This window comes from Rhinichthys klamathensis, unplaced genomic scaffold, assembly GCF_029890125.1.
Source record: "Rhinichthys klamathensis goyatoka isolate OS25496 unplaced genomic scaffold, OSU_Roscu_1.1 h1tg000896l_1, whole genome shotgun sequence".
NCBI classification, from domain to species: Eukaryota; Metazoa; Chordata; class Actinopteri; order Cypriniformes; family Leuciscidae; genus Rhinichthys; species Rhinichthys klamathensis.
The window spans coordinates 52,814-65,176 of record NW_026607246.1 but is presented as its reverse complement, the minus strand read 5'-3'; the positions used below and the strand labels follow the sequence as shown (position 1 = coordinate 65,176).

The following is a 12,363-nucleotide window of genomic DNA, read 5'->3' as shown; positions in this document are numbered from 1 at the left end:
TTTTGCGATGACGTCAACAGAAGAAACTTTTAATATAGCCTACCAATAACAGAGATTCTGACAATTACTAGGCTACTAAAATATCCAGACTGTGACAGCTTTAACTGAACTCATATTTTCTTCATGGGGACGGCTGTTCAGATGTTTCTGTCAGTTGTTTTTTGTCTTGTTCTAAGATAATCACCTATAAATTGCCCCCTCATCATGACCGACTTTCATGAGGGCCTCATGAAAGAGAATCAAAGCTGATGTGTTTTAAGTCGCCTTTGCGTGTTCTCAACACTAGCATCATGGCCTCGTTTCATTCGTCTATCTTGTCAAACTAAACAGACAGCACCATCTAGTGGTGAAATGAGGTCAACCATTCTGCCAAGTGGAGAAACTCATTATTGATAAGCCTTCTCCAAATTTTTTTTTTTTGAGTGAGTGAGTGAGTTATTGAACTGCATTTTTACCTGGCAGATGATAATGTAAAGTAGCCAAAAAGTTCTATACAGACGTAGACGAGAATGGAAGACCATTTCCTCCACTCCACATACGGAAATAAACATGCCGTAAATCTTAATTAAAACTTAAGCCAAATTATGACACAAAAAGTCGAAGTTCTGACTTAAAAAGGCAGAATTATAACTTTATCACTTAGTTATGACATAAGTCGAAATTGACAAAATTGCATAATTTTGACTTTTATTTTCATAATTGACTGACTCACCCAGAACACATCTAGCAACACAAAAATCGAAACACCTTAACTTCCAAATAAAAACATGGCATCCAAAGAACTTTAGCGTCCAAAAAAACTCAAAACCTGTGTATCAGAGCGGTAAACAGCGGTATTTCATGGTTTAAAAATAGTAATAGAAGCCCGCGGTCACACATCTCAAGTATTTGTGAGTGAAAGCCTTGAATGTTCCGCAGATGGACACCTTTATTCTCTCGCAGTCTGAGCTGGAGCGTCGTCGTTGGACTGTGGTCCTGCTAAAATTCACGGTGGTTAATTAGTGTCCTGTGGGAGCCTGGCAAATCCTCTGTTTAATGAAACCTCTTCAACCAAAGCCACAGTGTCTCCACCGCATTAGAGCTTCAGTAGCAGACTCACAATAACATCTCAACGTTATTATGCCTTCTCAGTAAGTAGAAAACCACATTGCTGTCTCTCACTGGTCGGTCAAACACAGGACCCTCTGTCATTGCCAACCTAAGGGAGAGACAGCTGCCTAGTCATAGTAACTGCAGTATCCAGGGATTACACCCAGACTGCTCCTCACACAATGGTGGGCTTCTTCTGGCTTAATGAAGCAGATGATGTTTAATCCGGAGGTGGATGTGGAAAGTTTCATCACAGAGCTCTTACGTATGGAAGCCCATTTCCGCCACATAAGAAAAGAAAATCATGCTTTGGTAAATCTTAATTGAGATAAAAAGTCATAATTATGAGATAATAGGTTGAAATTATGACATACTAAGTCATAATTATGACATACCAAGTCATTTTGATGACATAAAAAGTCATTTTGATGACATAAAAAGTCATTATGGCATACTAAGTCATGGGCCTAATAATGACATAATTAGTGACTTAGTATGTCATAATTATGACTTTATTTTGGTGTATAAGTCATAATTATGCAGTCATAATTATGCGATTAAAAGTAAAAATTAAGACAGTCTACCAAGTCATATTTATGAGATTAAAAAGTCAAAATATGTGTCTACTTTAAAACAGTATCGCGAAGTACAACATCACTTTTAGGAATACTGCAGTGTGACATTTCTGAAATGTAACTGTTTTGTCATCTTTTTTTGTTGCCATTTATTTCCAACAGAAATATGTATTTCCTGCATGTGTACCCGGTCCTATTCGACCCGCTTCGAGCGGGATTTGAACAGGTGTCTCCGGCATGGGAGGCCGTCTAGCATCAATAGTGTGCCTCTTGAGACCAGGGTAGTGAGGTTTACACAGCTCTTATTAGCTTGCTTCCGTTACACTCACCCCCCTAAACCTCATTCCAATCTGGGTCACGGCACCAAATGTAACTCCTCCGGTCCTACACGACCCTCTCTGAGCGGCATTTGAACCGGAGTCTCTGGCATGGGAGACGGGTGCGCTAACAAGGATGCTAAAGACTGCAGTCTCTAGCATCTGTCGCTAGTGCGCCTCTTCAGATCAGGGGAGTGAGGTTTACCTGCACAGCTCTTACTAGCTCACCTCATTTACTCACGCAACCTCAAACAATGAACACAGCTGGAGACGTGCTGTCCGAATCGTGAACAATGTTTCGTTTTTTTTTTTTTTTTTTTTTTTTACAAGGCAGTCAAAAAGATTCACAAAACAGCCTAGAACATGTTCGTGATTTAGCGGTTTGAATCAAACTCACTGTATCATCGTTCTAAACCAAGAGACGTTTCTCCGTTATGTCTGATATCTATTTACTGACTCGCTCGTTGTTCATACTGTATGACATTAAAGATACATATTCACAACATAGTTTTATAATAGTAATAGATTAGCAATGTTTTTCTTAAAAAGCATTCAAATAGTTTACAAGGTTGACAAAATACCATTGATTAATTATTGTTTAGATCCATTTGTAAGGGAAAGATTGTTTGGGTGACCTGTTGAAAGCATTAATCCACTCAATGTTTTTTTTTTTTTTCAAACAGAAATATCCTTTCAAAACGTTAAATTGTTGTGTATTGAAATGTCCATTCATTTCAGCAGTTGTGATATTTGACTTTTTAGCTGAATTGGAAACCATGCACTCACTGAAACACTTCTGAACAACCATTTTTATCAGGCAATTATATATTTTTTTTTACAAGCGTGTTTTAGAGTTGAGTTCTAAATGACGCACTATGCACTTGTATCCTATTTTATGGAAACTTATTTCCGCCACTGAATAAAACAAAAGGACAATTATCTGACTTTTTTCTCAGAAATGCATTATATAAACTCGCAATTGCGAGTTATAAAGTCAGAATTCCATGATATAAACTCGCAATTGCGACTTATAAAGTCATTCATGAGTTTGCACTTGCATCAAATTAAACAGAGTAAAGATTATGCATAGTTGGCGTGCTATCCTGGGGAGGAATTTTGGCCCAAACCCAGTGTATTTCCCCGTTTTAGTAGTTAGGACTATAGAAGTGAGGAGATGGGGTGGTGGAGGGATGCTGTTAAACTGTCAACGAACGGAAGTAAGTCTGCTGTATATATATACCTCTTAACTCGTTGATTGGGTTGATAAACGGAATATGCTCCACTCTTGTTTAATTAGGTTTAATTATCTGAACGTGCTCCTTCCGAACTTTGTTAATAAATCATCATGAAGTGTGAGATATAAACTCGCAATTGTGAGTTATAAAATCAGAATTGTGTGATACACTCACCTAAAGGATTATTAGGAACACCATACTAATACTGTGTTCGACCCCTTTTCGCCTTCAGAACTGCCTTAATTCTACATGGCATTGATTCAACAAGGTGCTGAAAGCATTCTTTAGAAATGTTGGCCCATATTGATAGGATAGCATCTTGCAGTTGATGGAGATTTGTGGGATGCACATCCAGGGCACGAAGCTCCCGTTCCACCACATCCCAAAGATGCTCTATTGGGTTGAGATCTGGTGACTGTGGGGGCCATTTTAGTACAGTGAACTCATTGTCATGTTCAAGAAACCAATTTGAAATGATTCGAGCTTTGTGACATGGTGCATTATCCTGCTGGAAGTAGCCATCAGAGGATGGTTATAATTCAAGGTTAATGTAAATCAGGGGGAGTTCATTTAGCATTTTCCTTACTGCCAGGTTTCCATTGGAGCATTATATAAAATGCGGTTTGGTTCGTGTTACTGTTCTATAAAATTATGTCAGACCCAACACAAGTTTAAAAATGAAACACTCCATTTGAGCTTGATAAAATAAGATCTCGAATGCTAATTGAGTGTTTGAGGTGAAAGTAATTTCTTATGTTGTCGGTCAGTGGTTGTGGCAAAGCAGTTTGTCTATTTTTCATGTTCAAGCATGCTTACTAAAGTCAGATGGCTGAGGAACCCCGTCATCACCACCATCAATAACATCCACAAGTTTTGTGTTCGAATCATTTATAATAACGAAATGTCAGACAGGTTTGTGAGCACATTAGCGAGCTTGATAAATGGGCAGGCAGGTCTGGTTATGCTCAAGACAATTTAAAATGATTGAATTTACAGCTCCATTGAAGTATATGATTGTGTCATGATCAATCAGGAAAATAAATAATACATATTCCAACTAATTAGAAATGAGGATCACAAAAATAAAAAAAGACTATATTTAAACATCTCACAAGTGAGCATTTTTCTTGGGACCCCTAGAAAATGTGTACATTAAATACAAAGAATTGAGAGTTGTTTTTAAATGTTCCAGTGCACAGGTGTAGGCTATGAACACTATAAATTCTCAACTTCTTCTTCATAAAAAAGGATAGTAGTGCTCATTGGTTTGGCAGCCACTAGAGAGCGCCATGGATCTTGTATCCTTGTTGTCTTTATTGATTGCACAGCATTTTACTTCCGGGGTTATTTCGTCATGTCGTTAAATTCTGCTTTTTATCATAGAAATGAAACACTAACCCGACGTGAGGATGATCCTTCTAAAGAGTTAGTTACATAATCTTAACACCAAAACATACAGCATTCTTGATTCCTCAGGTGCCTAAATTAATCCCAAAGGATGATTTAAAAGAATATTATTAGGCTATTTTAAAAATAGGTGATATTCATGAGGATAGACAAAAAAAGAAATAAAATAAAAAATTGCAACTCACCTATACATGGAAAAAAAACAAGAAACTAAAAGTAACGGTCAAACCAGTGAACATGAACTTCACAACATATTTCAATGTAGTATGACAAAATATTGAAGAGTCTGTTTCAATGAGAATTAATGAGGTTACATTATTAATGCAAGGGTCTGTCACCTGTCTTGTTCTTTATGCTGCCTCTATTGGAAATGTCCTGCTTCCCACTTCTGAAGTTGTGATTACGACCTTGTCACATTCAAGTGCTTTGTTGTCGGAAAGAACAGGAATGATGGAGGACACCTGGTTTATTCTTGCCTATTTATGGGGAAAATCTTATTAGAGCCAAAAAATGACATTTAGAGTCCAATTCACTGACAACCGTATAAACATTAACTTGCTGACTATTCTGGAATTTTGGTCAAATACAGGCAATTTTGTGTATAAAACATACAATACATTTCAAAAAGATTATTTATATATGTAAATATGCACTACTTTAACGACAAGTCAAGGCAATGTAGCTGTTGTAGAAAAAAACTAACAAAGGATACAAGTCACAGCAGCAATCGTTCTCCCCTCTGCCGTGTTTAAAGTTTATGCCACGCCTAACTCGAGACTTGCATGGGTATCAAAATTATCCTGAGCTTCCCAGTGGGAAATACAACTGCAGAGGGTGTTCATGTCCAATTTTTAATAATTTCGAAAGCAGCGTTAGTTTGGTGACAGGATCCTGACACTAATGTGTTTGGCTTGTTCTTGTGTGAGCGTATGGCTTTGGGGGTGTTCACTGGGTTCTGCACTCTTATGTCTGTGTTTTGAGTGTTTGGGGAATGGTGTCTGGATCCTGATACATCGGTCTAGTCTTGGTTCAGTTTCGGGGTCCTGACATCCATGCTCCATGCATTTCTGTCTGTCTTGTGTCTTGTTTTCTGTTTGGGCACACGGCAGATGAGAGTGTCTGTCATGAGCTCTTCTGTCGTTTTCTGTTGGAGCACATGACTTGTAGTACCGTTGGTTTGTCATGTGCTCTTCTGTCCTGTATGTTGTTTTCTGTTGGAGCACATGACTTGTAGTACCGTTGGTTTGTCATGTGCTCTTCTGTCCTGTATGTTGTTTTCTGTTGGAGCACATGACTTGTAGTACCGTTGGTTTGTCATGTGCTCTTCTGTCCTGTATGTTGTTTTCTGTTGGAGCACATGACTTGTAATGCCGTTGGTTTGTCATGTGCTCTTCTGTCTTGTCTCAGCTTTTGTTTGTTTCTGTATGTGTGCCATGTGCTTTTCTGTGTCTCTAGTCTTGGCGCCACTCTCTTCTTACCTGATTATTGGTTTATTTGCCCCACCCGCTCTCCCTTGTTACCCTCCTGATTTCCTTCCGTGTTTATTCTCCCTTTGTCCTCTGTCCTGTGCTAGTTTGTTGTGGACGTTTCCCCATTAGGTGTTGCTGTCCAGCCCTACCTTACTGGGGCCTGTACCATGATGGTAGTTGAACAAACTCAGGGTTGCTGGATTAGTTTCGAGTTGACAAACCCAAACCAATCCAACCAGGCTTTGTTGGTACCATGATGCTGATCATCAACTTTCTCTGTCAACTCAGGCTTTGATCTTGAGTTTAGGAGTTTAGGTGTGACATCAGTAGCGATTTCACTTACTAAATAAAAATATTAAAATATTAAGAATTTAAACAAATTTACACAGCAAGAAGAAAATAGCTGTCTATGAAAGATGACAACTAAAATAAAAAAGTCTCGCTGCTGTATATCAGTGCAAGTAAAAGTTGTGAAGTTAGTTTAGTTGATAAAGGTATAGAGAGAATTGAACATTTAAGCTCACATGTAGTCATTTTATAGCTTCATCTATTGATTCTAAAGTGTATTTATATTACCTTTATATATTTATTCATTTAAAATCAGTGTAATAATAATTGATTAACTAAAATTGTACATGTGTGATCGATTAAGGGTATAATAATTACATAAGCATTACTAGAAGCCAGACGATTTTGTCTTTAAAAATCATTTGCTATGTAGTGACCTTTAATTTGGAGTAGAAACAGGTGGAGTGACTTTATCGCGCCAGACATGTGTCACTTTGCTCACAGCTGATTGGTCCAAGTTCGTTTTGCAACCTCTTACCTGGAACATAACCTGCCCAGGTTAGCCGTGGAGCGCAAGTTTCTATGGCGATGAACACTGCTAAAAGCCAAACCACTTTCATGGTGCCTAAAACCCAGGGTTGGCGCAAACTAAACTGAAACATATCGGGCTAGCCACCTAAATCGGCTTTCCCCCACAGGGTTGTTTTTGTTATGTTTTAATTTATTAGTAATAAAAAGCCCATTGAAAACTCAAGAGCAGAGTCCTCACCTGACAATTAAAGTACTTTATTTCGATTTTGACTTCATAGATGAACGATCTTAACAGAACTTTAACAAAAAGAGGAGTAATAACTTTTATAATTTTTCACACACTTTATTCAACACACATTAACATACAATAACTTCCATAACATACAATAAAGAAAATGAATTTATAAATAAATCCAAAGAGGTAGTTTTTTTTCTTCTATAGGAATGAAGCATTGAAAACATGATTTCAAATATCATTTCACAAGCTCACACTTACATACAATTAGAGGGAGTAAAGTATAATGCGTATTTGGTGTGCTGTCCAGGGGGAGGGCTCCGAGCTCGGAGTTTGCCCGAACCCAGAGTACTCCCCCCATATGTCAATGGTTAACGTGTGGAGAAGGGGTCAAGTCAAGTCATCTTCATTTATATAGCGCTTTTAACAATGGATTGTTTCAAAGCAGCTTTACAGAGATAAACATATAATTTAAGGTAACAGATTGTTTTGGCTTTATAGCGGTTCTTGAATAATGTTACTTCCAGCTAAAGTTAACTTCGATTGATTCACCTCCGTCGAAATGATCAGACTTTAAACGCGAGCCTGTGATTAACGCTGACGGCGTTCACATGCTCATTCAGAATTCTATAGTTATGTGCTTTTTAAAATATGTGCGCAGGTTTGTAATTCAAACAAACTACTTTTCTTGCCTATAATACATGGTCGTCATAGCGACGCCACAGGAAACTTCCGTGATTCTCGCTGCTCTCGCTGGATCCTCTCTTCGGCAACCAAACAAAGGAAAGTCTGCACCTCCTCGTTTGACCACGGAGTATTCTTACGAGTTGCCATAATAGTAGTATATCATGCAATCTCTGGTCAAACTATTCAAAAATGGCGGGGTTATTCAGGATTCTCCGTCTGGCGCGTGCAATGATGACACAGTGAATAGTGACGATTCTCTCTGACCAATCAGCAGTCGGCAGTGTTTTTACATCACATTTTAGTATAGAGGGTATGCGCATGACGTCACCGTCGGCCGGAGTGAATGCGGTCACGCCCACAAGTGGCAAAAAGACTGAGCGGCAGCATTTGTTTTCAGCGTGAATGCCGTGAAAAAACACACAAAACACATCCAAAACGGGAAAGAGCTTTGCGATTGACTGTACAACTAGATTTGACCAGAAATCTGAGGTACTGTATATTTTTACAGACTGCAAAAAGCTACAGAACAGACTATATTCTGCATAATTGGATGTTTTTAAATAAACACTGACAAAAAACTATACAAGTTTTAGGGCTGGACGATATGATGATATACAGTATAACATTAATGTAAGTGATCACTCGGATTTAGACATATCTATATTGTATTTATATAAAAGGTTTACAGGCAAATTTTCTTAATTTATTTCCCCGGCGTCGAAATCAGGCACATATAAATGTCAGGAAACACGATTCCTGGCTGCATGTCAATATCCATGGATCACTGGATCTTTGATAAGATGTAAGGAACACTATATCGAGTCCAACTTTTAGTTTAAACTGATAATAGTTTGTTTTACTCCCGTTTTCGCAGTTTCCCCTATTAGCTCCAGTCACGAAGCAGCTCTTTTGCCACTCAGTCCGGCTGAGGGGGGCGTGTTCCGGCGGGAAAGTGACGTTAATGCATTCCCTCTATTGCCTCAGCTCGCTCAGAACCTCGCCAGAGGTGATACAAAAAAAGCAGTGACGTGCGGTCTGGTTAGGCAAACTAGGCACTGCCTACCCTGCCAAAATTCAAAAATAAAAATGTTTATTAAATAATAAACTTGTATTTGTATTTTTACTGTTTATTCTTGTGATTTATATATGCAATATGGGTGTTATTCCAATTGTTTAGACGTTACGATGACAAATGTAGCAGTTACGCATAATCAAATAAAAAACAAATGGTAGAATAAGCAGTGCTTTTACGATCCATTCATTGCAGACGACAAGCGAAAAACCCATGTTGCGCATGCGCACTTCAGTCCTGTATTCTTTAACATGTACGGCGAAAAGCACAACTCTGCTGTGCCTTTGGACGTAAATATGCTATGCCCGTAACCATCTACGTTACATATCGGACATGGACCAATTAAAATCGAGATATTACTGGGCATTTGCGTAGCTAACGTCATTACACCACAGCTAGCCTATGCCTAATCCCCGCCAAATTCAAAGACAAAATGACAGCACCGGCCATGATCATAGAGTTAAGACATTTTTCCAAGCTCGATTTTAATTCCAAATCTGAGTTAATAGCAAGAGGGAGGTCTACGCCAGCCTTAGATGGACTAGTGCAGCAACTGAAGGCCCGTAAAGACGAGTTTTACAAAGTTGTGATCGACGTCTTTACGAGGAAAGAGCGGCGGATGGATTTTAGGCAAAAACTATTTTGGGCTTAATATTGAATTGATAAATGTGGTTGAATTAATGCAAGCCATTTGCCTTCATATTCAATTGAGCAGTGTGTGATTTTACTTTTGCTGACAGACATAATTAACCGCTGTGCAAAAATTAAGGATTAAGAATGGTTGCATTCTGATGCTGGAGTGGACATACTGGTGTGTGGCTGTGCCGCGCTTGCGTGCGTGCGTGTATGTGAGCCCGCTCTCATCCCAAGGCTTCATAAACTGACGCTTTTGACATTTCGTCTAAATCCAACGCACATGGCACCCTTTAGCGTCAATATGAGACGCAGATATATATGGGCCAGAAGGCACCTCCTAGTGGTCTAACCCTAACCCAGACCTAAACCTACCCATAACTATATTGACGCTAAAGGGTGCCATGTGCATTGGATTTAGACTAAATGTCAAAAGCGTCAGTTTATGACGCCTTGGGATGAGAATGCGTTGTGTATGTATGTATGTCTGTGTGTGTGTGTGTGTGTGTGTGCGAGAGAGAGACTGTGAGAGTACACGATATACATCCTGATTTGTACATTTCTTGTTAATACCATTTTCTTCATAAATGCTGCGCTTGTGCGTAACGTTTACTGTTATTACGTATTATTAGCCTAAACAACAAATCAGGTAATCTGGCTTTCATAACTCAGTGCCTAGCCTCTTTAAGACATCACTGCACGTCACTGGAAAAAAGTACCCGAAAGCAGGTACAGGTACAACTTTTACACAGTGGAAATCCAAACAAAGGCGAGTCGAGTCGAGCCGGTACTGTGTAGTGGAAAAGCACCGTAAGTGACTACTTCGTTTAGAGATGCAGTTTTCAAAAGATGTTGATGCTGAAACCTTTGTCCTTGCATTTGTCTCTCTTTGACCATCTACCAGCTTAGCAAGCAAGTTTCTATAAAACCAACATGCAATTCCTGTGCTCCTCCCAGTGGTCTTCTTCAGCACGAGCTCTATCGACTGTCGGCATCCTGTGCGCAGAGCTTTGTTTGACTTCTACTGAGCACTGCCCCATGTACTCTGGTTTACCATCACACAAACACTTCAGGCAAAGTCTTGCAATCCAAATGCTTGGTGACAATCAAGTTCTTGCCTTGATGTGGCATTTTCAGCAAAGAGTCTTTTGAGAGCTTCTTGTTGCTTTGGAACACATTCCTTAAACAAACCTGTGGTAAACATGTATTTGGTAAATACCTTAAAAATACATGCCTCAAAGACAAAGTATATACTTTATATAGGCTATTAAATTAATAAATTACTTACATAGCTTAAGCAAAGCATCAGGAGTGCCACACCGAGGACTGTGACGGCCACGACTACATAAATTGTATCACTTTTATTAAATTCCATTTGCTCAACTGTAAGATGCTCTAAAAATACAAAACACATCAACATCAGATTGTTAGTTTGCCCACTTTTATCATTCATTTGCTATTGCTGTTATTATTGCTTTTAGATGAATTACAGCATTAATTAATGTGCTAGATCACCCCAGGGAACTTAATTTTGATTAAAAAAGCAACAAATTTGTGTTTTTAAGCTTAAGAGTATAAATTTATTTTTGTGGCCATTCAAAATCCCCACACTTACCATAGACCTTCAGAACGATTTCGCCTTCCTGGTTCTGATGGCCAAGAGGAGCAGACAGAAAGCAGTTGTATATCCCACTGTCTTGTGCAGTTACATTAGACAGAAGAAGGCTCTGTGTTCTCTCAAGCAGGTCAACCTCTCGTTCGACACCATTGTATTTCTCCACTTTGCCATTGTTTTCAGTTAGTCTTACAAGACCAGTTATCGTTCGGGGAGGCCCTTCAACAATCTGTAAAACAGAAGTTTAATTCATTAAGTTAAACGACATCTTCATTTAAAACAACACTGAACATCTCGCTATAACATTAGGGACTAGCCTAATTTGTATGAAGTACCCTGACAAAAATGTAAAAGCAACAAGTAGGCTACTGAATTACTTTCATTGCACCTTGAATAGGCCTACCTGCCTACATATCACATTGACCTTTATTTGGCAGAAAATTTAAATATTAATATTAATCTGCTTCACTGTTTAATACTTTTTAAAAATGTCAAATTAAATGTAGGCTACTTAGACATTTTTTTTAATATCTGAATAGATCGTTTTAGTGGTTATTGAAGCAAAACGAACATCTAGTAAAGAAAAGATGATAGGGAAAAAACACAAGGTTCTCAGTAAAGTATACAAATGTTGAACTTTACCTTGTACCATGTCACCGAGCGGTACCGGATACCCGCCTTTGATTTCGCAGCACAAGGCAACTCGACGTCCTCGCCAATGACAGTGCGAATCTCATGCCTTACACCCTCCGCCACAGCTGCAAATAAAACACCTCATGTCAACCTGGATCAACAGAGTCTGCGTGAAAATACTCGCAGGAATACGGGTGGAGTCTTACCTAAAGTTACAAGACAAACGATGAATTCCGAGAAGTAATGCATGGTTCTGGCTATCTTGGTCGGTGTCGACATGGTTTATATATCATCGCGCTTGCTCACTTGGCTTTTGGGGAAGTTGGAAAATCCCACACGCGAGTGACTGAACTGAAGAGAAAGTATAGGTATAACCCGGAACCGGTGTGATGGTGTGATGTGATAGTAGTTTACTTTCATTGTTGCAGTGACACCTGATAGGGACTCAAACAAGCGATGAGTTGGATCAAAGAAGTTTTCGTGGGTTTGATATCGCTATCGTTCTTTTGTTGGCCTGGTAAGATCTAATTCAAATACAAAAAGCCATCGCTTCACATTCATTCTCGATAAAATTGCT

The 12,363-nt window shown here is 38.9% G+C and overlaps 1 protein-coding gene across 1 annotated transcript; it reads right to left on the bottom strand.

Annotated features, from left to right (window-relative positions):
- Nucleotides 1-10,563: 10,563 nt before the first annotated feature.
- cd83 (CD83 molecule) lies at nucleotides 10,564-12,103 on the bottom strand. The gene is made up of 5 exons (XM_056244007.1): nucleotides 11,993-12,103; nucleotides 11,796-11,911; nucleotides 11,154-11,382; nucleotides 10,827-10,933; nucleotides 10,564-10,729 (listed from the first exon to the last, which is right to left on the bottom strand). The coding sequence occupies exons 1-5, from the start codon at nucleotides 12,063-12,065 to the stop codon at nucleotides 10,595-10,597; spliced, it is 660 nt and encodes a 219-aa protein (XP_056099982.1). The 5' UTR covers nucleotides 12,066-12,103; the 3' UTR covers nucleotides 10,564-10,594.
- Nucleotides 12,104-12,363: the final 260 nt, after the last annotated feature.